Genomic DNA, 24,811 nt, shown 5'->3' with positions numbered 1-24,811 from the left:
ATGCAATGTATGCTCTGTTTGTATTTTCATTTAACCAAGAATTATTTTTTTCCTGTATTTTCCACATAAATGATAGCACTCTACAGTACTCATAATTGTGTTTTTCAATTCTATACTCTCAACTAATATCCACCAAATATGGACAAACTGTTGTTTCTTTAAGTAAACATGTAATAATGTATTACATTTAATTTCAACCTCACTATAAAAAAACATTTAGGATAAATTTCCACATTTTACATTTGAAACAATTTTGTTAGTTTTATGCCTATGTCAAGGTCTTACCTTGTCTTCCTGTTGGCAGCCATCTTGGACATGTGCAGACTGCTGTTTCTTATAAACTGTTTGCATCATCACTTGTCTGCTGCCTGGGCATTGCTCAGTGATGAGGTTGCACACTTGACTATATATATCACCTGATGGCTTTCAAACCTTGCATTTGTGCTCCAAGGTGCATCACTGCTAGCAATCCTCTGGTCTCTGTGGTTTTTCCGTGCATGACTTGGCTTGGCTGACGACCTTCCTGGCTCTGGATTCCGCATCGGCAGATGACCCCCAGTGGCGGAGCCAGAGGGTTAGCTGGGGTGTCAATTGACACCCCAGAAAAAGTCCCTGCCACCCCTGTTGCCACCCCGATCCAGGCTGGCAGCGGAGGAATCACAGGCAGTGGTGGGATGGGATCAGCCGGTTCGCAGAACCGGCTGATCCCTCTAAGCTGGCGGCCAGGGTCAGGGAGCAGCAGAACAGTGCGTCCCGAAGCCGAGCCCGCCCATTCTGTGACAATAGCGAATGAAAATTCGCTATTGTCACATGGATCCTCCTCCGGCCAATCAGGGAGCGGGTCCTCCCGCTTCCTGATTGGCCGAATGGCAAATGCCGTGCCATTGGTCGAGGAGGCGCCGGCGGGAGGACTGAGAAGATGCAGGGAGCCGCGGACCGATGATAAGCTGCTGTGATGACCGTCCGTCCGTGAGGTAAGTAAGCCGGTCTCATGGGGGGGGGGGGACGACGACGCTGGCACTCTGCAATGATTGCGGGCAAATGCTGTGGCACTCTGCAATAATCATTGGGGGCAAGGCTGTGGCACTCTGCAATAATCATTGGGGGCATTGCTGTCTCACTCTGCAATAATCATTGGGGGCATTGCTGTCTCACTCTGCAATAATCATTGGGGGCATTGCTGTCTCACTCTGCAATAATCATTGGGGGCAAGGCTGTCTCACTCTGCAATAATCATTGGGGGCATTGCTGTCTCACTCTGCAATAATCATTGGGGGCATTGCTGTCTCACTCTGCAATAATCATTGGGGGCATTGCTGTCTCACTCTGCAATAATCATTGGGGGCAAGGCTGTCTCACTCTGCAATAATCATTGGGGGCAAGGCTGTCTCACTCTGCAATAATCATTGGGGGCAAGGCTGTCTCACTCTGCAATAATCATTGGGGGCAAGGCTGTCTCACTCTGCAATAATCATTGGGGGCATTGCTGTCTCACTCTGCAATAATCATTGGGGGCAAGGCTGTCTCACTCTGCAATAATCATTGGGGGCAAGGCTGTCTCACTCTGCAATAATCATTGGGGGCATTGCTGTCTCACTCTGCAATAATCATTGGGGGCAAGGCTGTCTCACTCTGCAATAATCATTGGGGGCAAGGCTGTCTCACTCTGCAATAATCATTGGGGGCAAGGCTGTGGCACTCTGCAATAATCATTGGGGGCATTTCTGTGGCACTCTGCAATAATCATTGGGGGCATTGCTGTGGCACTCTGCAATAATCATTGGGGGCATTGCTGTCTCACTCTGCAATAATCATTGGGGGCAAGGCTGTGGCACTCTGCAATAATCATTGGGGGCATTGCTGTGGCACTCTGCAATAATCATTGGGGGCATTGCTGTCTCACTCTGCAATAATCATTGGGGGCATTGCTGTGGCACTCTGCAATAATCATTGGGGGCATTGCTGTGGCACTCTGCAATAATCATTGGGGGCATTGCTGTCTCACTCTGCAATAATCATTGGGGGCATTGCTGTGGCACTCTGCAATAATCATTGGGGGCATTGCTGTGGCACTCTGCAATAATCATTGGGGGCATTGCTGTGGCACTCTGCAATAATCATTGGGGGCATTGCTGTGGCACTCTGCAATAATCATTGGGGGCATTGCTGTGGCACTCTGCAATAATCATTGGGGGCATTGCTGTCTCACTCTGCAATAATCATTGGGGGCATTGCTGTCTCACTCTGCAATAATCATTGGGGGCAAGGCTGTCTCACTCTGCAATAATCATTGGGGGCAAGGCTGTCTCACTCTGCAATAATCATTGGGGGCAAGGCTGTGGCACTCTGCAATAATCATTGGGGGCATTTCTGTGGCACTCTGCAATAATCATTGGGGGCATTGCTGTGGCACTCTGCAATAATCATTGGGGGCATTGCTGTCTCACTCTGCAATAATCATTGGGGGCAAGGCTGTGGCACTCTGCAATAATCATTGGGGGCATTGCTGTGGCACTCTGCAATAATCATTGGGGGCATTGCTGTCTCACTCTGCAATAATCATTGGGGGCATTGCTGTGGCACTCTGCAATAATCATTGGGGGCATTGCTGTGGCACTCTGCAATAATCATTGGGGGCATTGCTGTCTCACTCTGCAATAATCATTGGGGGCATTGCTGTGGCACTCTGCAATAATCATTGGGGGCATTGCTGTCTCACTCTGCAATAATCATTGGGGGCAAGGCTGTGACACTCTGCAATAATCATTGGGGGCATTGCTGTCTCACTCTGCAATAATCATTGGGGGCAAGGCTGTGGCACTCTGCAATAATCATTGGGGGCAAGGCTGTGGCACTCTGCAATAATCATTGGGGGCAAGGCTGTCTCACTCTGCAATAATCATTGGGGGCAAGGCTGTGGCACTCTGCAATAATCATTGGGGGCAAGGCTGTGGCACTCTGCAATAATCATTGGGGGCAAGGCTGTGGCACTCTGCAATAATCATTGGGGGCATTGCTGTCTCACTCTGCAATAATCATTGGGGGCAAGGCTGTCTCACTCTGCAATAATCATTGGGGGCAAGGCTGTCTCACTCTGCAATAATCATTGGGGGCAAGGCTGTGGCACTCTGCAATAATCATTGGGGGCATTGCTGTGGCACTCTGCAATAATCATTGGGGGCATTGCTGTGGCACTCTGCAATAATCATTGGGGGCATTGCTGTGGCACTCTGCAATAATCATTGGGGGCATTGCTGTCTCACTCTGCAATAATCATTGGGGGCATTGCTGTGGCACTCTGCAATAATCATTGGGGGCAAACCTGTATCCTGTCTGTATCCTCTGATCACCACCACCTGTATCCTGTCTTTACTAGTAATGGCAGCGATCATTAGAGGGACTGCGACATTGCGGTGGACGAATCTGACACTAAATTACACTTTGTATATTGACCCCCCAAAATAATACCTAGCCACCCCTTTGCCACCCCTGTTTTAAAAGTCTAGCTCCGCCACTGATGACCCCGCATCAGGCGACGACCTGGCTTCAGCAGACTACCCGCATCTTGACACTATCTCGGCTTGGGTGACTACCTGTTCCTGGACTCGATCCCGGTTTGGATGACTACCCTCTTCCGAACTTGACCCCGGCTGTTCTTGATTTGGCTTCTCTCTCTTGCTGTGACAATGCAGGTGCTCCTACACTTCCTCTGCTGGTTACCAGGCTCGATCAACAAGATCACCTTTTGGGTCAGTTCGCTCAGGCGTTGCAGACGTTGCTTGCACGCACAGCACACCTTGCTCCTGGTGCTGCTAGCCAGTGGTTCCTCCTGTTGTTGCACCAGCTGCTGCTCCTGTTGACGACCTGCTCCTGCAGCTGAAGTCGCTGTTACCAGAGGGGGTGAACTGAGTCAGTGTCGTTGCTTACTAAACCAAGTGGGCATTTGTATTGCAAGGTCCCTCAGGCGTTTCCCTCTGACAGGTCCAAGGTGGGTTTCCTAATCTCGTTGCTTTCGGACAAGACCTTGGCCTGGAGCGAATGCCTTATGGGAGAATGATAATTCTTTGATTTTCGATTACCCGAGTTTTGTTGCCTCCTTTCGTAGGGTATTCGAGGTGCCTGCTCGCTCTGCTTCTGCTGCTAATCTGCTCCTGTCCATTCAACAGCGTATTCGACTCATTGCAGAGTATGCCATTGAATTTCGTACCCTGGCAGCAGAGGTGGGCTGGAATAATGAGGCTCTGGTGGCGGTCTTCTCTCATGGTCTCTCTGATGCATTGAAGGACGAGATCGCGGTCAACGATTTCCCTGATGAGCTTGAGGCTCTCATTTCCTTGCTGATTTTGATCAATACCAGGCTCAGGGAGAGACCATCTTTTAAGGAGAGCCTGCGGAGGCCTCCTTCCAGATTGGCTCCTACGTTTTCTTTCCCACCCATTCATCCCTCGCCTCCTGGGGATGGTGCGTCTGGCTGTGAACCCATGCAGCTAGGGTTCACTCGCCTTCCTGAGGCTGAGCGGGCATTTAGGAGGAGGGAGGGCCAGTGTCTGTATTGCTGCCTTGGTGGACATTTCCTAAAATCTTGTCCTACCCGTTCGGGAAACGCTCGCACCTAAGATCCTGTCGGGGGCAGATCTTAGGTGGAATTTCCTCGTCCCCGGTTTCCCGTAAAGATAAACCACTAATCACAGTTGTCCTCTCCTGGGCAGCAGGCTCGGTGGTTACCCAGGCGTTGGTAGACTTCGGTGCTGGCGGTTACTTTATTGACAGTACGTTTGCTGCTGCGAATTCCATACCCTTGCAGCCCCGTGTTGCTTGACATGGCTATAGGGGCTGTTCACAGATAGTCAGTCTGTTTACAGGTTAGATCGTCCCCACACTACTGTGTTGTATTAGAGTACCCTTGGCTTCAGAAGCATAATCCGACCTTTGATTGGCAGTCGGTTGAGATCCTCTCTTGGTCTCCACAGTGTGGCGCTGTTTGTATCCATGGGCCTGTTAAGGTACTTTGTACCTCCCCAGATTCAGTATTGCCTACTGAATATCATGAGTGTCGAGATGTATTTGACAAGGTGCGCGCTGGTACTCTTCCTCCTCATCGTCCGTACGATTGTGCCATAGACTTGCAACCTGGTGCCATTCCCCCTCGTGGCAGGGTATATCCTCTCTCGGTTGTGGAGAATAAGGCCATGGAGGAGTATGTGGTGGGTGCGCTTGCCCGAGGGCACATTCGCAAGTGCACTTCCCCAGTGGGTGTCACATTTTTCTTTGTAAAGAAGAGGGGGAATGAGTTGAGACCTTGCATTGATTATAGGGGTCTCAATCGCATCACAGTCAAGAATGCATACCCGGTTCCGACAATTACTGAATTGTTCGACCACCTCAAGGGAGCAACGGTCTTTACCAAGCTTGACCTAAGGGCCGCGTATAACTTTGTAAGGAACAAGGAGGGCGATGAGTGGAAGACCACATTTAATACCAGAACCGGTCATTATGAATATTTAGTAATGCCCTTTGGCTTGTGCAATGCGCCCACTGTCTTCCAGGAGTTCATCAGTGATGTCTTTTGTGATATGTTGTAGCAATGCGTGGTAGTCTATTTGGACGACATCTTGATTTTCTCAGACTCCATTGAATCACATTACATGGATGTCAGGCGGGTGCTGCAACGGTTACGCGAGAATGGACTTTTCTGTAAGCTTGAGAAATGTGAATTCCACCTGTCTCAGGCTGCCTTCTTGGGCTACATCATTTCTGCTGAGGGGTTCTCTATGGACCCTCAGAAGGTTTCGGCTGTTCTACAGTGGCCTCGCCCTAGTGGCCTCCATTCCATTCAGCGTTTCCTTGGGTTTGCCAACTACAATCAGAAACAAACCTATTTCAGATCTGACCAAGAGGGGCAGCAATCCCCACAATTGGACGTCTGCTGCTATCCAAGCTTTCGAGGCCCTCAAGTCTGCTTTCGCTTCGGCTCCCATTCTGTCACATCCCAATCCTGGTTTGTCCTTTGTCCTAGAGGTGGATGCGTCTGAGACGGGAGTAGGCGCCCTCCTGTCTCAGCGTCGGACACCTGATGGACCCTTACTTCTTTGTGGGTTCTACTCCAGGAAGCTGTCTCCAGCTGAATGCAACTATGAGATTGGAGACAGAGAGCTCTTGGCCATTATCCTGGCTCTCAAGGTGTGGAGACACATACTCGAAGGCTCTGTGGTCTCAGTTCTCATTCTCACCGATCATAAGAATCTGACGTATCTCTCAGAGGCCAAGAGGCTCACACCCCGTCAGGCCAGATGGGCCTTATTCTTGTCTCGTTTTAACTATGTGGTTTCCTATTTGCCCAGCTCCAAGAATGTTAAGGCTGATGCCTTGTCTCGCCAGTATTCTAAGTTGTCCAGGGAGAACTCCGTGCTGACACCTGTCATACCATTAGATCATATCCTGGCTGCCATCCGCACCAACTTAACCTCTCCTCTTGGGAAACAGATATTGGCTGCCCAACCTGTTGCTCCCACTGTGAGCCTGCTGGCAAATGTTTTGTACCTGAGGGGTTGCGCATCAGACTGTTGCGCACGTACCACAATTCCAAGACTGCCGGTCATCCTGGTAAGAACCAGATGTCCAGGGCTATTTACCATCAGTTCTGGTGGCCATCTCTCCGCACTGATGTTGCTGAGTACGTGGCTGCTTGTTTGGTCTGTGCCCAGAACAAATCTCCGTGGCACCTTCACTTGGGCCTACTGCATCCCATTCCCAATGGGGAGTGTCCCTGATCTCACCTGGCCATTGATTTTATTGTGAAACTTCTCGAGGTTACACAATTATCCTCATGGTTGTCGACCGGTTTTCAAAAATGTGCCACTGTGTTCCTTTTAAGCGGCTGCCTACCGCTCAGGAGCTTGCCTAGGTGTTTGCCAGGGAGGTTTTTTGCTTACACGGGTTGCCTGAGGAGATTGTCTCGGACTGTGGGAGTCAGTTTGTCTCTAGGTTCTGGCGTGCCTTTTGCTCTCAGTTGGGTATATGACTCTCTATCTCCTCGACCTACCATCCCCAGTCCAATGGTGCCGCTGAACATTCCAACCAAGCTCTGGAGCAATTTCTCCTCTGCTATATCTCTGACCATCAGGACAATTGGGTTGATCTGCTACCCTGGGCAGAGTTTGCCAGGAACTCTGCCGTCAACTCGTCCTCCGGAATGTCTCCAGTCATGGCCAATTATGGGTCCCAACAGGCTGTGTTGCCCGAGTCATTCTCGCCATAGGACATTCCGGCTGTGGAGGATCACCTTTGTGCCCTTCATTCCTCTTGGGTGCAGATTCAAGAGTCTTTACGGGTCTCTGCACAGCGTCAGAAGCTCCAGGCAGACCGGAGACGTTTATCTGCTCCTTCGTACCAAGTCAGGGAGAGGGTGTGGTTGTCGGCACGTAATCTGAACCTCAAGGTGCCCACTCCAAAACTGGCACCTCGTTTTGTTGGCCCTTTTCTCATCCTCCTTATGGTGAACCCGGTGGCCTATGCCCTTGATCTTCCTCCTGGCATGCGTATCTCCAATGTCTTTCACGTGTCACTTTTGAAGCCACTGGTTTGCAATCGCTATACTTCTTCACTTCCTCGCCCTTGTCCCATTCCTGTGGGCAATCATAAGGAGTATGAGGTTAGCAACATCTTGGATTCTCGTCTGTTCCGAGGTCAGGTTCAATACCTGGTTCCCTGGAAAGGTTATGGTCCTGAGGAGCGCTCCTGGGTTCCCTCCTCTGATGTTCATGCTCCCGCCCTTCTCCACGCTTTCCATGGTCGCTTTCCTCAGAAACCATTTTTGCTCTTGATGAGGGGCCGTTGAGGGGAGGGTACTATCAAGGTCTTACCTTGCCTTCCTGTTGGCAGCCATCTTTGACATGTGCAGACTGCTGTCTCTTATAAATTCTGTTTGCATCATCACTTGGCTGCTGCCTGGGCATCGTTCAGTGATGATGTTGCACAGCTGACTATATACATCACCTGATGGCTTTCAGACCTTGCCCTTGTGTTTGTGCTCCAAGGTGCATCACTGCTAGCAGTCTCTGTGGTTTCTCCCTGCATGACTTGGCTTGGCTGACGACCTTCCTGGCTCTGGATTCTGCATCGGCAGATGACACCGCATCAGACGACGACCTGGCTTCGGCAGACTACCTGCTTCTGGACTCTATCTCGGCTTGGATGACTACCTGTTCCTGGACTCGATCCTGGCTTGGATGACTGCCCGCTTCCGAACTTGACCCTGGCAGTTCTTGATTTGGCTCCTCTCTCTTGCTGTGCGATTATTATTGTTGCATAAATAAATAGCTATATTTTACTTGCATCTTTGTGTGGTCTGGTCCTGGCACCCTGACAGTCTACTACTTGAACACACATTTGCACCTTTTTATTTATCCTGTATCATATAGCGTGTTTGCATCAGTGGCCAGTACTATCATTCTTGACAACATTCTTGTACATTGCATTAGTCTGTAAATCACCAATGTACCTTGTCTTGGGTAAACCTTCCTTTGTTGTTTAAGACAAATACAGCCTTGTCTACAACTACTAGGCCCACTTTCGATCCTTGGTCACCTGTCAAGGTTAGCTCTATGCTCTTTTCTGGCTCATAGGAGGGTCGTAATATTTTGGGTGGGTTTATCTGCAGCTGTGAAAAGAAAAAAAAAACCTTGCATCAGTGTGATTTGTTGTATACAATTTCTTAAAGTCACTATAAAGCTTTACCTTTTTCTTTTTTTTAAATAATAAACCTATCAAACTTACCTGCTCTGTGCAATGGTTTTGCACAGAGCAGCCCCGATCCTCTTCTTCTGGGGTCCCTGCTGGCGCTCTTTGCTCCTTCTCTTCAAAGTGGAGTGCCCCCATAGAAAGCACAGGTGTTTTTTTTTCCATAATGCATAGCTAACATTAGGGTAAAACACCTTAAGGCTTTAGAACCACTTTAACAAAATAAAAAGTACCAAATTAAAAAAAATATATTGCATTTTTAAATACCTTGGAAACAATGTAGGATTAATATAAGAAAAAAAAAGCCTAATTGTAGTTAGCACAGAAACTAATCTGTGTGTGATGCCAAATACTACGTCTGCTTTGTCTGACTTTTTTATGTGAATCATGCCAGTGCCATTGCATAAGTCTGTGGCACAGACAGCATGCTGCACATAAAGACAACTCTCTTTGTTTAAGAGCAGCGTTCTTTGTAGAGTGGTCTAGCCCACCTCCTGTTGAGTCATTACTAACAGCTTCTGCTGTTTATATGTTTGACAGCTAGAGAGTCAGTATTGCAGTGTTAAAATATGTATTCTTAGTTGATAAATCATTTTAAGTCATAACACAGTCTGGTAAATTGTTTGAACCCAAAGACATGGCAGAACTTGCCGCTGTCATTGCGTGAATCTCATTAAATGAGAATTTTACCTAAGTTTATTTATCTTTTCCATCACTCACCACAGTGGATTCCCAAGACATTTTTCATTCAGTTCAACTGCTACCTGTCCTTTTTTTAGTAAACCTAATCCCTGCTCTACAAAATGACTACACTAATGAGGCCCACATTCCAGGGGGGATTAGCTATGCCAGAAAGCCAGAAATAATTCCCACCACTAAATTGGTCACAGCGCACTGTTGGCTCTGTTCTGACATCTAAAAATCTTCTGTCATACTAGAGACAGCAATCCTGCAATCTGTAGAAGCGTTCCAACTGTTGTTATATATAGGCCCCAGAGCCCCATGTTTCCTGACACCCTTTAAGACAACTACCCTCCAGGCCTGGAGAGTGGGTTGTCCTTTGAGTCTTGTGCCACATTTTTATTCAATCCCATATCCCCAGTGTTGGGTCAAGTTTAAAATTAAGTCCATTTCACATGTAGTGGAAAATCACACCCTGAAGCCACTTTCTCGTATCTGTAATATTCCAGCTTATTAGTAGTTGAGATCTCTGCAACTCTCCCTTGCCTTTCAAAGTCATTTTCCGGATAGACATCTTGACCTAGCATGCTCTGATCTTGAATCTCTGCTCAGAACCAACAGTTTGAAGACACCAACATCGATATGTATAATCCCTTTCAAACGTTGTCCCTCCCAGCTTTGTCCTCCCTCCCCCAAAGTAGACTTTAGATATAGTGGATATAGATGGAGATATAGTGGATCTTGATGTCGATGACTGGAAACATGTATGGGGTTACCCTTTCAAATAACTTATCTCTCCTAAGGATAGATTAATGCAGTTTAAATATTGCATAGGGCATACTATACTCCGTACAGATTTCTTCTGTTAGAGGTGTGATCACTCCACGGGGGATTTTTTCCATATTTTCTGGGCTTTCCCTGCTACCTCACAGTATATGAAAGGTTGTTATTATGATTAATACAATTGACAGCACCTCTTTTTCGCCCACTCCAAGAATTTGCATTCTGAGCCTACTGGAGGATCTAGCCCCCATGACAGTGGACAGTACTCTGTTAGGGCTTTTAATTTTATGCAAAAAAAGCAAAAACCCTTTGATGGAAAAAGCCTACCCCACCTTCCATTAGCTTCTGGCATCAATTGGTGAACATAAATTTGCCTTTGTATAAAGATACTCATGTTAATAGAGGTTGTATGAAGAAATTCAATAGAGTATGGGCGAAATAGATTGAAAATGTTTCTACTGCCAGGTTGCCAGACACGTTTCCTTACCGAGTTACAATGGGATGTACCCTAAAAACTTAAAAGAGATGTATGGGTTGTTTTTTTTAGAATCATACTTACGCTGCATCTGTCCCTCGGCACCTCTGACACTAAGAACTGAGCAATCGAACACCACCAATCACTCGGTTCGCGCGGCTCCCTAGGCAGAGAGCTGGTGACTGTCAGTCATCGGCTCTCTGCTCTGCCCCCCCCCCCCCCCCCACGCTCACTGAAGCTCTGGGCTGTGGGGGGTAGCAGCCAGCCCAGGCCTTCAGCGACTCGTCGTGTGCCAGTCCAGGCATGTGGGCGAATCTCCACTTCATTGTCATGATCTTGCCTGAGCCTGGATCGGCTCTGTGATGTCAGCCGACAGCAGGCTTCAGAACTAACTGCAATCCTGTGATCCATAGGAGAAGCACAGCCAAACAATCTTTGGCTGTACTTCTCCTTTAACTCTGAGACTAACCATAAAGTGCTTAATATGTATCTCTATTCATTATTTGTGCAGGAACATAATATTTAAGTCACAATACATAATACTTTTAGAAAATTAAAGTGCAATCAGTGCAAACGATGTGCATGAACAATAAATCCTTTAAAGTGCTGGTTATCTTATTCTTTCAGTGCCAGTATGTATCAACAAGTGCCATTGTGCTCCCCTCCCTATGTCCCCTTACTCACCAACTAGTGATGGGTTAAACACCTGTATTTCAAAAATAATCCTCCAGTGGCAAAAACATTTTTTTTTCTTTTTTTGGTGACTTTTTCTGCCAAGGGCCATTTGGATTTTTGTAACATCATTCGGGGGCCGTACAAAATAATCAACTTAAAAATTTGCCCCCTTTCAATGCAGAGAGACCACAGCGTGCCCCCTTTCAATGCAGAGAGACCACAGCGTGCCCCCTTTCAATACAGAGAGACCACAGCGTGCCCCCTTTCAATACAGAGAGACCACAGCGTGCCCCCTTTCAATGCAGAGAGACCACAGCGTGCCCCCTTTCAATGCAGAGAGACCACAGCGTGCCCCCTTTAAATGCAGAGAGACCAAAATGTGCCCCCTTTCAATGCAGAGAGACCACAGCGTGCCCCCTTTGAATGCAGAGAGACCACAGCGGGCCCCCTTTCAATGCAGAGAGACCACAGCGTGCCCCCTTTCAATGCAGACTGACCACAGCATGCCCCCTTTCAATGCAGAGAGACCACAGCGTGCCCCCTTTCAATGCAGACTGACCACAGCATGCCCCCTTACAATACAGACTGACCCCAGCGTGCCCCCTTACAATGCAGACTGACCACTGCGTGCCCCCTTACAATGCAGACTGACCACTGCGTGCCCCCTTACAATGCAGACTGACCACAGCGTGCCCCCTTAAAATGCAGACTGACCACAGCGTGCCCCCTTGCAATGCAGACTGACCACAGCGTTCCCCCTTACAATGCAGACTGACCACAGCGTGCCCCCTTACAATGCAGACTGACCACAGCGTGCCCCCTTACAATGCAGACTGACCACAGCGTTCCCCCTTACAATGCAGACTGACCACAGCGTGCCCCCTTACAATGCAGACTGACCACAGCGTGCCCCCTTACAATGCAGACTGACCAAAGCATGCCCCCTTACAATGCAGACTGACCACTGTGTGCCCCCTTTTAATGCAGACTGACCACAGCGTGCCCCCTTTCAATGCAAACTGACCACAGATTTCCCCCTTTCAATGCAGACTGACCACAGCGTGCCCCCTCTCAATGCAGACTGACCACAGCGTGCCCCCTTTCAATGCAGACTGACCACAGCGTGCCCCCTTACAATGCAGACTGACCACTGCGTGCCCCCTTACAATGCAGACTGACCACAGCGTGCCCCCTTACAATGCAGACTGACCAAAGCATGCCCCCTTACAATGCAGACTGACCACTGCGTGCCCCCTTACAATGCAGACTGAGCAAAGCGTGCCCCCTTACAATGCAGACTGACCACAGCGTGCCCCCTTACAATGCAGACTGACCACAGCGTGCCCCCTTACAATGCAGAGAGACCACAGCGTACCCCCTTACAATGCAGACTGACCAAAGCGTGCCCCCTTACAATGCAGACTGACCACTGTGTGCCCCCTTACAATGCAGACTGACCACTGCATGCCCCCTTACAATGCAGAATGACCACAGCGTGCCCCCTTACAATGCAGAATGACCACAGCGTGCCCCCTTACAACGCAGAATGACCACAGCATGCCCCCTTCAATGCAGACTGACCACAATGCAGAGTGAACAGCGTGCCCCCTTAAAATGCAGAGTGAACAGCGTGCCCCCTTACAATGCAGAGTGAACAGCGTGCTCCCTTACAATGCAGAGTGAACAGCGTGCACCCTTAAAATGCAGAGTGAACAGCGTGCCCCCTTAAAATGCAGAGTGAACAGCGTGCCAAGCCCCCCAGACCAGTGCACTTGACTTACCTGTTGTAGCGGCGGCTTCCTCTCTTCAGTCCCCGCGTCTCTTTGAGTCCTCCCGCGTCCCGCCTCCTCCTCGGCTATGGCATTGGCCAAGGAGGAGGAGGATCCATAAGACAATAGCGAATTTTCATTCGCTATTGTCACACAAATGGGCGGGCTCGAGGTACACTGCTCTGCGCCTCGGGTCCACCCTTTTCGGAGACTCAGTGTCAGGACGGAGCCATCGGCTCCTTCTGACACAGCGGCACGGGGAGGGGGGGCGGACGTAACGATCGTGCGGGCCGGACGTCACAATCGTGCGGGCCGCAGGTTCCCCACCCCTTCTCTAGCAGGTAGGTTAAAGAACCTCATATGAGTGTAGGGAGATAGAATCAGGAGAAATCCATAGTGTAATTCTGTTTCCGCTTCCTGGGTGGAGTGAAATGCATTAAGCGGGTGGATACTTCTGGTTATGTCATGTCCGCTCTTTGGAATGCAACCTGCGACTTTTGAATTCCAGAACGGCGTCATTACATGCTCACACGCAATAGGAGAGTTTTGTAAGTGCGCAGTTGGCTTTTTTATGTTTTTTTTAATGATAAAAACTGAATTTCTCTTGATTCTATCCTCCTACACTCTGCTGGAGTCACAAAAGAAAAAAAAAATGTTTTGCCACTGGAGGATTATTTTTGAAACTCAGGGGTTTAACCGATCACTAGTCGGTGAGTAAGGGCACATAAGGAGGGGAGCACAACGGCATTTGTTGGAACATACTGACACTGGAAGAATAAGATAACCAGCACTTTAACCACTTAAGGACCGCCCACCGTGCATATACTGTGGCAGGGCAGCCCTTAAGCGCAAAATCACGTGCATGTATGTGATTTTGCTTTAAGGCTCTGGGGGGGGCGCGCTCCTGCTGTGATTAGACACAGCGAGAGCCAGTCCGCGGGACCGACAGCCGCAATGGCGCCAGCCTCCCACGATTGTCAAGGAGACTGAAAGAACTGCCGTCTGCCTATGTAAACAAAGCAGGCGGCTGTTCTTTCAAACAGAAAGGGAGAGAACGTGTGTTCCTACTAATCAGTAACACCGATCTCTCTCTTACTGCAGTCAGTCCATCCCCCACAGTTGGAAAACATTCCTTAGGAGCACACTTAACCCCTTGATCGCACTTGATGTTAACCCCTTCCCTGCTAGTGTCATTTATACAGTAACAGTGCATATTATTTAGCACTGATCACTGTATTGGGGTCACTGGTCCCCAAAAACTGTCACTTAGTGAGAGATTTGTCCGGCGCAATATCGCAGTCCCGCTAAAAATTGCGGATTGCAACCATTACTAATAAAAATAATGTTTAAAAAAAGTCCATAAATCTACCCCATAGTTTGTAAACACTATAACTTTTGCGTAAACCAATTGATATGCTTTTATGGGATCTGCACACTTAAACACACACAACAATTTTTCAAGTATCTATACAACCACCACCTAGTATCAAGGCCATCAGTGAAATCTGCACTCCAGCAGTCACATTTCACTCCGCAGTATGCACACTCCAGTACAAACAGCTCACTTTCTATTATCCATGCCACCAGTGAGATTGTATCCCAATACATAAATATCTCCCCAGTATCCAGGCCACGAGTAGAATTTGCACCCAAGTGCATACAGCACATTTGCCAGTATTTATGCCACCAGTGAAATCTGCCCTATACACGAGGCTCACTCTTCAGTATCAATGTCTCCAGTAAAATCAGCTCTCATTATCTGTGCCACCGGTAATATCTACACACACAGCTCACTTCCAAGCATCCATATTACCAGAAAGATCTTCCTCCATATTACACATAGACCAATCTGTAATATTTATTCCACCAGTGAAATCTACATTTCAGCACACACAGCTCGCTTCTGGTATATATGCCACCAGTGAGAGCTACACTTCAGCACACACAGCTCGCTTCCTGGTATTTATGCCACCAGTGAGATCTACACTTCAGCACACACAGCTCGCTTCCTGGTATTTATGCCACCAGTGAGAGCTACACTTCAGCAAACACAGCTCGCTTCCTGGTATTTATGCCACCAGTGAGAGCTACACTTCAGCACACACAGCTCGCTTCCTGGTATTTATGCCACCAGTGAGATCTACACTTCAGCACACACAGCTCACTTTCTGGTATATATGCCACCAGTGAGAGCTACACTTCAGCACACACAGCTCGCTTCCTGGTATATATGCCACCGGTGAGATCTACACTTCAGCACACACAGCTCGCTTTCTGGTATATATGCCACTGGTGAGATCTACACTTCAGCACACACAGCTCGCTTTCTGGTATATATGCCACCAGTGAGATCTACACTTCAGCACACACAGCTCGCTTTCTGGTATATACAGTATGCCACCAGTGAGAGCTACACTTCAGCACACACAGCTCGCTTCCTGGTATTTATGCCACCAGTGAGATCTACACTTCAGCACACGCAGCTCGCTTCCTGGTATTTATGCCACCAGTGAGATCTACACTTAAGCACACAAAACTCACTTTCTGGTATTTATGCCACCAGTGAGATCTACACTTCAGCACACACAGCTCGCTTCCTGGTATATATGCCACCGGTGAGATCTACACTTCAGCGCACGCAGCTCGCTTTCTGGTATATATGCCTCCAGTGAGATCTACACTTCAGCACACACAACTCGCTTTATGGTATATATGCCACCAGGGAGATCTACACTTCAGCACACACAGCTCGCTTTCTGGTATATATACCACCAGTGAGATCTACACTTCAGCACACACAGCTCGCTTTCTGGTATATATGCCACCAGTGAGATCTACACTTCAGCACACACACCTCGCTTTATGGTATATATGCCACCAGTGAGATCTACACTTCAGCACACACACAACTCGCTTTCTGGTATATATGCCACCAGTGAGATCAACACTTCAGCACACACAGCTCGCTTTCTGGTATATATGCCACCAGTGAGATCTACACTTCAGCACACACAGCTCGCTTCCTGGTATTTATGCCACCAGTGAGATCTACACTTCAGCGCACACAGCTCGCTTCCTGGTATATATGCCACCAGTGAGATCTACACTTCAGCACACACAGCTCGCTTCCTGGTATATATGCCACCAGTGAGAGCTACACTTCAGCACACACAGCTCTCTTTCTGGTATATATGCCACCAGTGGGATTTTCTCAATTTTACACACAACTCATTTCCCAGTATTGTGTCCTATGAAATCCGCAGGTCAGTTCACACAGCTCACTCACACAGCTTTGTTTAACAAAAAGTTGAAAAAAAAAAAAAAAACATATCCAAATTTGAAGAATGTACTGTATTTGATCTTATGCTAGCCCATAACCCTTTAAATGTATATCAATATAAATCCAGATATCTATCATTCAGTCTACGTTTAGAGAATTGGAGTATGAGATTGTACCATGCTTTGTCAGTTATGTTGGGCTTCACCAAAGTTGCTAAGCTAGAACTATGAAAGCCCTAATATAAACCTGAATTCAAAGTAATTTAATGCCACATTCTGAATTACCCAATCAAGAAGCATACAACAATTTTCAAATGTTTTTATAATAAATGAATAAAGAAATTTGCATTATGTCAGGAAAAATGTACTTACATTACTTTTACAGGTCCGTTTCATGTGTAGCCAGACAGAATCAGACACTATTTCAAGAACTGAGTCAAGATAAAGCAAATAATAATAAGCCACAATTCTGAAAGAGGGCAGCATCTCAGGGGTCAGGGTAACTCTGAATGAAGTGATCTCTTCACCTTCTGTCCTTGTCTGAAATTTAGTCTGCAGTATTTTTCCTCTACTTATCACCTGAGCAAAACATAAGAAATACTGTAATTAAAGTATTTGCTGGCTCCACCAACAGAGGTTCGTTATTGACGCTATTCCTGCCTCTGACATATGAATAGTTCACCATTTTTACTGCCCTTTTAAAGCCTATGTATTCTTGTTAGTAAACTAGTGTATTGTGCACTTACCTACTTAGCTCACTCTAAGCTTGTATTACCTTACTGCTAGCATAGCACGCCAACAGCTTTATAGATAGTACCGATACAAACAAGGCAAAATGTCTGTCTCTTTCCACTTCCAGTACTAGCATTCCTTGAGCGGCTAAGGTTGATAAATATTCACACATGATTGCACCACTGTTTATCATTATTGATTGCTTTTTATACCACCTAATTAGCCCCATAGGTTGTCGTTTAAAAAAAATTAATGACATTTACTTGGTTGCTTCCCTTTAATAAGCCAGGAAAGTGCTTGTTAGTGCCTCCCTTGTCCCTCCTTATTGCATAAACATTAACCCGAGCCAAGTGTTCCTGCTTATGTTATGCCTAAGCAATAGGCAACTTTTATTTTATCAGCAATTTGTAGCAGTTACAGAATTGCTCTCCTTAGCTTTTTCTTTTAGACCCCGTTCACACTGGGGCGACCTGTCAGACGACCTGGTCGTCTGCCATAGAGAAGCTGTGGACCCATTCTAATAGGAGCAACACAAGTCGCTCCGACTTAGAAAAAGGGTCCGGAGCTTCTTTGGGGCGACCTGGAGCGACCTGCATAGACTTCAATGTTATGAAGTCTGTGCCGGCCCCTCCGAGGTCGCGGTGCGAGCTGCGTGCCGCGACTTGTGAGGTCGCCCCGGCAAGTCGGATCGCCCCAGTGTGAACGGGGCCTTACTATAAACAAATTAAGTACAGTCAATGAAAGGTTTGTATTTTTTAGTGATTTTGTAGTTCAGTTACTGAGCCATTAACTTTTTTGCAGCATTTGGAGGTATCAACAGAATCACCAGCTGTCATAGCTACCCATGCAGCTGCTGAAGATCATGTCACACCAGCAATTTTTGGTTAGATAACTAAGCATTGTAATCAGCCAGAGAGGTCGGGATTTTTTCATCAGAATTTGCTATGGAACAAATACAGTAAAACCTTGGATTGCAAGTAACTTGGTCTGCCAGTGTTTTACAAGAGAAGAACATTTTTTTTTATAAATTTTAACTTGATAAACGAACAAGGTCTTGCAATACGAGTAGGGTCACGTCCCAGTTTAGTCAATGACAGCTGTCCTAATTAGCACTACTGAAGTCGCTCCAACTTTAGAAAAGTTTCCTGTACTACTTCAAGGCAACTTCTATTCGATTTATTATGCCCATAGACTTTAAGGGGGATTTGTGAAAAACAAAAACGCTTATGCTTAAAAAAGCTCCAAGGAGCTCAAAGAAGCATTAAGAAGCTCAATAAAAACATGCACAAGAGCACAAAAGAGCACAAGCTTCTTCAAGCTGAAATAAAAGCAGCTTTTTTCTAAGCTGCAGTGTGCATTAGCCCTAAGACGGATCCTCATCCTAATTGATGTGATTTGGATCGAACATTACAGGAAGATTACCAAGGCATTTCCTGAAGTTGCCTAAAAGTTGCCTGTGGATCGAACATTACAGGAAGATTACCAAGGCATTTCCTGAAGTTGCCTAAAAGTTGCCTGTGGATCGAACATTACAGGAAGATTACCCAGGCATTCCCTAAAGTTGCCTCGAAGTTGCATTGACATTGCTATAACCTTTTTATATGGACTATAGACTGAAGGACTTATTAATAAATGTTTGTGAAACAAATTATCTGAAGTTCCATTATTTCTCATGAGGAAATTCGCTTTGATATTCAAGTGCTTTGGATCACAAGCACGTTTCCGGAACAAATTATGCTCGCAACCAAAGGTTTTGCTGTAGTTACCTTTCATTAAGTACTTTCGATGCCACCTCCAGGATATTTTCCCAATATAATTCTCTCAAGCCAGATGTTCTTTTATTACAAGAAACCTATTTTTCTACTAACACCAGTCCTTATTTACACAAACAAGTCCCTACCAAATAATTCGCTAACTTTCATAAAAAATTAGAAAGGGGTAGAAGTTTGTTTTTATAATTCTATATAATTTAAAATAATTTGTGAGAGACCCTGAAGGGAGGTATTTGTGCCATAAATATATAGAATAACATTTCTGTGCCAGTGGATGAATGAAAAGAACTGTGTAAATCTCAAAATGAAATGTGTATTCAAAAAGCTGCAGCTACTAATCACCCAAAAAGGTATAAAAAAAAAAAAAAAAGCGTATATCAGTTGTAGCCACACTAAATGTGTTTGTCTATGTGTGCCATAAAGATTGGTTCCCAATATGTAATCTGCCTGATTCCTAAACTCATCATAGTCAGACCATGACCTAGTCATAATACAGTTAACAGGTTTGGGCCACAGGGTGGGCCAATTTCATTGGTGACTTAACAAATCTTTGTTAAGCAATTAGACTTTTAATAACAATATCTTACGTAACAATAAAGCTTTAAAGTACTTTAAAGTATTAAAGTGTTACTAAACCCACAACAGTAAAATCAGTCTGTATATGCAGTATATGCAGTAAAGCATGCTTGTTATACTCAGTGTGGAGCCTAAGGGGTTAATCCTCTGCATTTCGTAAAAAGGCTGTTTGATCCTGTCTTCTCTGATCCTCCTCTTCTTCCACTGACTCCAGAACATGTCCAGATAACACAAAGCCTTTGGAGTCAGGCTGCACTTGCTCAGTTTTGTGTGTATTGTTAGAGAGTACTTTATTTTCTTGGGAGTGTGCATGTGATCAGCACAGGGCCATACAGAAGGTCAGGAGTCTTGCATTCTGATAGGACAGCTCAGTGCAGTATGAAAACTCCTCCTACAAGCTTTAACTAGTGCTTGGCTGACACTGATAGAAGTCACAAGACTGCTATATACTGCTGATGAGAAAAAGTATTTCGTAGTTTATATTTACTAAAATAATTGCATTTCCATGTTCTGTATAATGTGGGAGACCAGACATAGTTAATGCAGGCTCCTGGCTTTAGTAACACTTTAAACTCAAAAGCAAACATTTATTAAATTGCAGTCTACCAATTCTTAGATGTGATGGCTGCATTCATTTTCTTTTTTAGGCTTTCTTTCTTCTATTTTTATCGAGTGATCCAGTACTCCAGCAGAATGTATCAGTTTGTATGGATGAGACAAACCATTTAAAACAGAAGTGAATAAAATGGTCAGCTTTTATGTATTCATGCAAAACCTTTATCCCAAAAGGAAAAAACAGATTATAAAGAGTGTGCTGGAGTTTGGCTTCAATTAGTTAGTGCATTTAAATCTGCTAATACATTTAACATCCCGCCCCCCCAGACTGACAATGTTGCTGTCTGCTGAGCCTTCTTTGCTCATCCATCCAGAGGGGTGTTTGTATATTACAGGAGTTACTGACTAGATCACCAGGTGAAAACAAGGGGAAAGAAACAAAGAAAAACTGAAAGAAAACTGATGCAGCGACTACATCTTATGAATGGTAAGCTGCCATTTATTACATTTTTGGTTTTAACACCACTTCAAGGAATTGTAAATAATCCTGAGGACACCTCCCCAGTTATTAAAGAAGAACTTCAGTCCCCTTTAGTTCAGCTCCACACCCTTCACCCAAGAACAACAAACTCTGCGCACAGATAGAATACAGGAGGGTAGACATGAAGGCAGTTAATGCTGCTTTTGAAAAATCTTTTAAATAAAAAAAATAATACAAATTGTATAGCTGAAAGTAGGGGGGGGGGGGAAGAGGCAGGGCAAAATAAAAGTTAGTTTAGGGTAAAAGTCACTTTAATTGGGTGGCCCATAAATATATTATAAGAGGTCACATCATCCAATTAACTTCTAAATAAAAGAAACTACACAGCAGCCTTTTAGAAAACAAATACAACTTAAAGGGATTGTAAAGGCAGAAGGTGTTTTTATCCTATGCATTAGGATAAAAAAAAACCTTCTGTTTGCAGCAGCCCCCCCCCCCCCCCAGCCCCCTAACACTTACCTGAGCCCATCTTTATCCAGCTATGTTGCAGGCGTGTCTAAGCTCCCTGGGACTCCCCAACTCATTGGCTGAGACAGCAGCATGGCACGATTGGCTCCAGCTGCTGTCAATCAAAATCATTCAGCCAATCAGGAGAAAGAAGGGGGCCGGGTCACGGCTCTGGGGGGGTCAGGTCATGACTCCGTGTCTGAATGGACACACGGAGTTGTGACTCGGATCGGGTGCCTCCATGGCAAGCTACTTGCTGTGGGGGCACTCAACAGGAGGGAGGGGCCAGGAGAGCCGAAGAGGGACCCAAGAAGAGGAGGATCCGGGCCACTCTGTGCAAAACCAACTGCACGAAGTAGGTAAGTATAACATGTTTGTTATTTAAAAAAAAAAAACAAGACTTTACAATCACTTTATGATGAAACAAATTTTAATATTAGCTAACCATCATTTTTTTTCCTCAAGGAGATAAACTGGGCATATTGTTTACCCATTAAATAATTCCAAACCAAAGTCAACTGCTATCCTCAAAATTAGGTTGAACAATGGTGTCACAAGAGATTTTGCAAGAATTTTCCTGTTTTTATACTATTTACAATCTTATTCATGCCAGATAGTATAGCTTTCACTATACTTCCAGCACTGCAACTTCAAAAACAAGGAAGCCGTACTGTCATTTACACACTCCTCTTTCCCCTTGTTCATTCACAGAAAGCCTTGTATTACGTGAATGGTTCACAGAGTGGCGGTAGCATACACAACATGAGTTAATTATATTTTAAACAGAAAATGTTAAATCTCTTTAACTGCTTGTTAAGAATATGAAAATGTTTAATGTCCATTGTCATGGGACAGGTGCGCTTTAACTGCAATTCTATTAATTAAAAAAATGTTTCATTATCGTCTCTTAATAAAAAAGATGATATATTATTAATTTAAGGCATTACACTTACCAAAATTGTAAAGTATTTAATTCTGCGTCTGGTTTGCTCATCTTGACTTTTTATGTACAGAGAGATATCAGCAACATTCTTTCCGTCCGAATTAGCATTTATGTGCAGAAAGTTTCGATATGACGTTTGGTAGGCCTTTGCTTTTAAGGTTACACTAGCCTGTTGGTCATCTGGCAAGCTGTTTTCAGCAGTCTTCACCTACAGATTTAAAATTAAAATCATTTTATACTATTCTGTGACAAAAGAAAACAAGAAAAAAATCACATTTGGAGATTTTATGTGCAACATCAGCAGGCTCATTGAGCAGTAAGAATGTAAGAGAGGAAAAAAGTGTTCTTGCTTGTGTATGGGTCATGACCAAAAGTACAAACAAATGGGCACTGCCCTCACCAGGACTGCTGTTAGAAATCATGGGGCCCCATACATTTTTCATAGCAGAGCCCCCAACAACCCCTCCCACAACCAAACCCACATCGAGGTGCAGTGGAACAGCAGCACTGATTTTATCCGCCTACGCACCAAAAATGGAAAAAAGTCCCTCCTCTGCTCCCACCCCCTGGGCCCCTCTGTTGAAGTGATGGGGCAAGGGGAAATGTAATTTTAGCTATGGTAAGAAAGTAGAAGTGGGGGTATGGTCTAATAAAATCAACTTATTCATTTAGGTTGAAATGAACAAGGGTGCATTGAAAACAGGAGTTTAGTCTGCACAAATTTGCAAAATACACGTATAAGCCCCGTCAAGGCACCCCGATATTTTCTGAAGTTCTAACTCTAAATTTTGAAAGCCTCCACAGTGGAAACACATGCATTAGACAGGATAGTTTGGTTGTTTGCAGGCTGGTAAGTTGAGCAAGGAATTTCTCTGGTTTTGTTTTGCATGACCAAAAGTTTTGTGTGTTAGCATATTTAAAAAGAAGGATAGGGGAAGGGGGGCATAAAGGGGAACTTCCCCTTTGAGGTGATGTTCTGCTTTAAGGTAAACATATTTAGCTTGCTGATCTACTCACTTGAACTGGATTCGCTTTTTGGGGCCTCACCCAAAACCCCCAAAACACCGAAAAATCCTAAAGCCAGAGATCGTCCTTGAGAAACCTTTTTTCTTTCTTATCTCTCCTTCACTGCGGATTACGTCTATGGGTTACTAGATGCTCTACGAAATGTTTTCCTTCTTTTTTTTCAATACCCACAGATGCCTTACAGTTAATATTAATACAGACTGCCCATGTCTGACCTGTTTGAATTTTTCACATTGCTTGCCCGAGATCTTTCGTGTTATACAACTGTTTCATTTCATGGTTTGGCCACTTGAGGGCAGCAGACGTTCACAAGTTTGTTTCTCAATCAGTTTCCCTGAAACTGAAGTCAATACAGTATTTCATCACTGAGTTTGAACCTGGTTCTTTTTACTCCCCCAAGGGTCTTCGGACACTGTGAAGTTACCTAACGGATAGCCTAAATATACGTTTGAATTTGTCCATGCACTGTCACTTAACGGGCAACTACCCTTTTACAACTAAAGAAAGTAGACTCTATACTTGTCTTTGAGATAATGGCAGATATTAGATCCAAAGACAGAGGCTGCTCAGGGCCTTTATTCATACAACCTTATAGAATAGCAAGCACCTGACAGGATTCTTGGCCTGGGTCCTTTTGACAGGGGTGATGGACAAAATGACTGCCATAAGTCCTTTTTTTTTTTTTCATTTTTTTTTTTTTTCTTTCAAAGCTGATATATTTGAGTATTTCATACCAGGCTATGCAGCTATGTTGTAGAAATCATATGTTTACTGTACGTCTTATATGGCTGTACCCCACCTCAATGGTGCCTGAGGGGTGTATTATACTGGGCATTGACAAAATGGGGCGTTGAGAAACTACAATTCCTATAAGTGTCCTAAGTTTACTCTGTTATAGCATTCTCATACTATGAGTGGTTAACGCCAGAGAAATGCTGCTGCCTTCTAGTTCTGTTACCATAATTGTTGTTTTTTTTTTTTTCCTTACGTTTCACATTATGGAGACACGGATTGTTTTCAGTCCGTTTACTGAACACTTTACATTTTATACGTATATTAGATTGATTAATCTCTTGAACTGTCTTCCACGACCTCACCAGGATAGTTAGTGTTTTTCTCACATTATTGAACTGTTGTATTTTATCCTTTATAACAGCGATCTCAACGGGACCCCTGCGGGTCCAGTTTGACATCGCACCACCTAGAGTCTTTCCTCTTTATCTCTACTTTTCTTACTTTCTTTCTACCCTCGTGTGACTCCCACTTCCCCATACTTACCTCTCCCCCAATCCACCTTTGTTTTAATCAGATTTTTATTCGTCCCATACCACTAGGCCTCGCTAAGTTCAGATTCCCGATTCAGGGGACCCATTGACGGACATCATGGTGTACTCACATTTAGGTAAGAACCCTTTTTTGATTTCTCACAACGTGAATGGTCTCAATACGCCAGAGCAAAGGCGGAAAATCTTAGGCGAACTTAAAAAAAGCAGACCGCAGATAGTTTACCTCCAGGAAACGCACTTTAAAGGAACAGAACACCCACAAATGACTAATAGGTATTTCCCCACAGCTTATTATGCAACCAACGAACTTGCTAAAACAAAAGGGGTAGCAATCCTCCTGCATAAGGACACACCTTTTGTTTATGAAAAGCATCTGGCAGATCCAAACGGGAGGTACATTTTTCTTGCGGGTACACTGAACAACAAACCGATAACTTTAGTGAACTTGTATTTCCCAAATAAAGCGCATTTGACCTTTTTTTGCCCAATTGATCACGGAGCTTAAAAGCTTTGCTCGGGGTTGTGTGATCCT

At 45.3% G+C, this 24,811-nt stretch overlaps 1 protein-coding gene across 1 annotated transcript in view; it reads right to left on the bottom strand.

Moving 5' to 3' along the window:
• Positions 1-24,811, bottom strand: part of LOC309555844 (complement C3-like) — a 362,933-nt gene that overhangs the window by 212,962 nt on the left and 125,160 nt on the right. Inside the window, exons 12-14 of the mRNA XM_082258010.1 lie at positions 21,978-22,175; positions 16,774-16,980; positions 8,501-8,659 (exon numbers count right to left, since the gene is read on the bottom strand). Of these exons, the coding sequence (XP_082114136.1) occupies positions 8,501-8,659; positions 16,774-16,980; positions 21,978-22,175 (564 nt within the window). The remainder of the gene's footprint in view (positions 1-8,500; positions 8,660-16,773; positions 16,981-21,977; positions 22,176-24,811) is intronic.

This window comes from Pelophylax lessonae (genome assembly GCF_965119305.1).
Source record: "Pelophylax lessonae genome assembly, chromosome: 1".
Lineage (NCBI taxonomy): Eukaryota > Metazoa > Chordata > Amphibia > Anura > Ranidae > Pelophylax > Pelophylax lessonae.
This window is presented reverse-complemented; position numbering and strand designations above follow the sequence as displayed.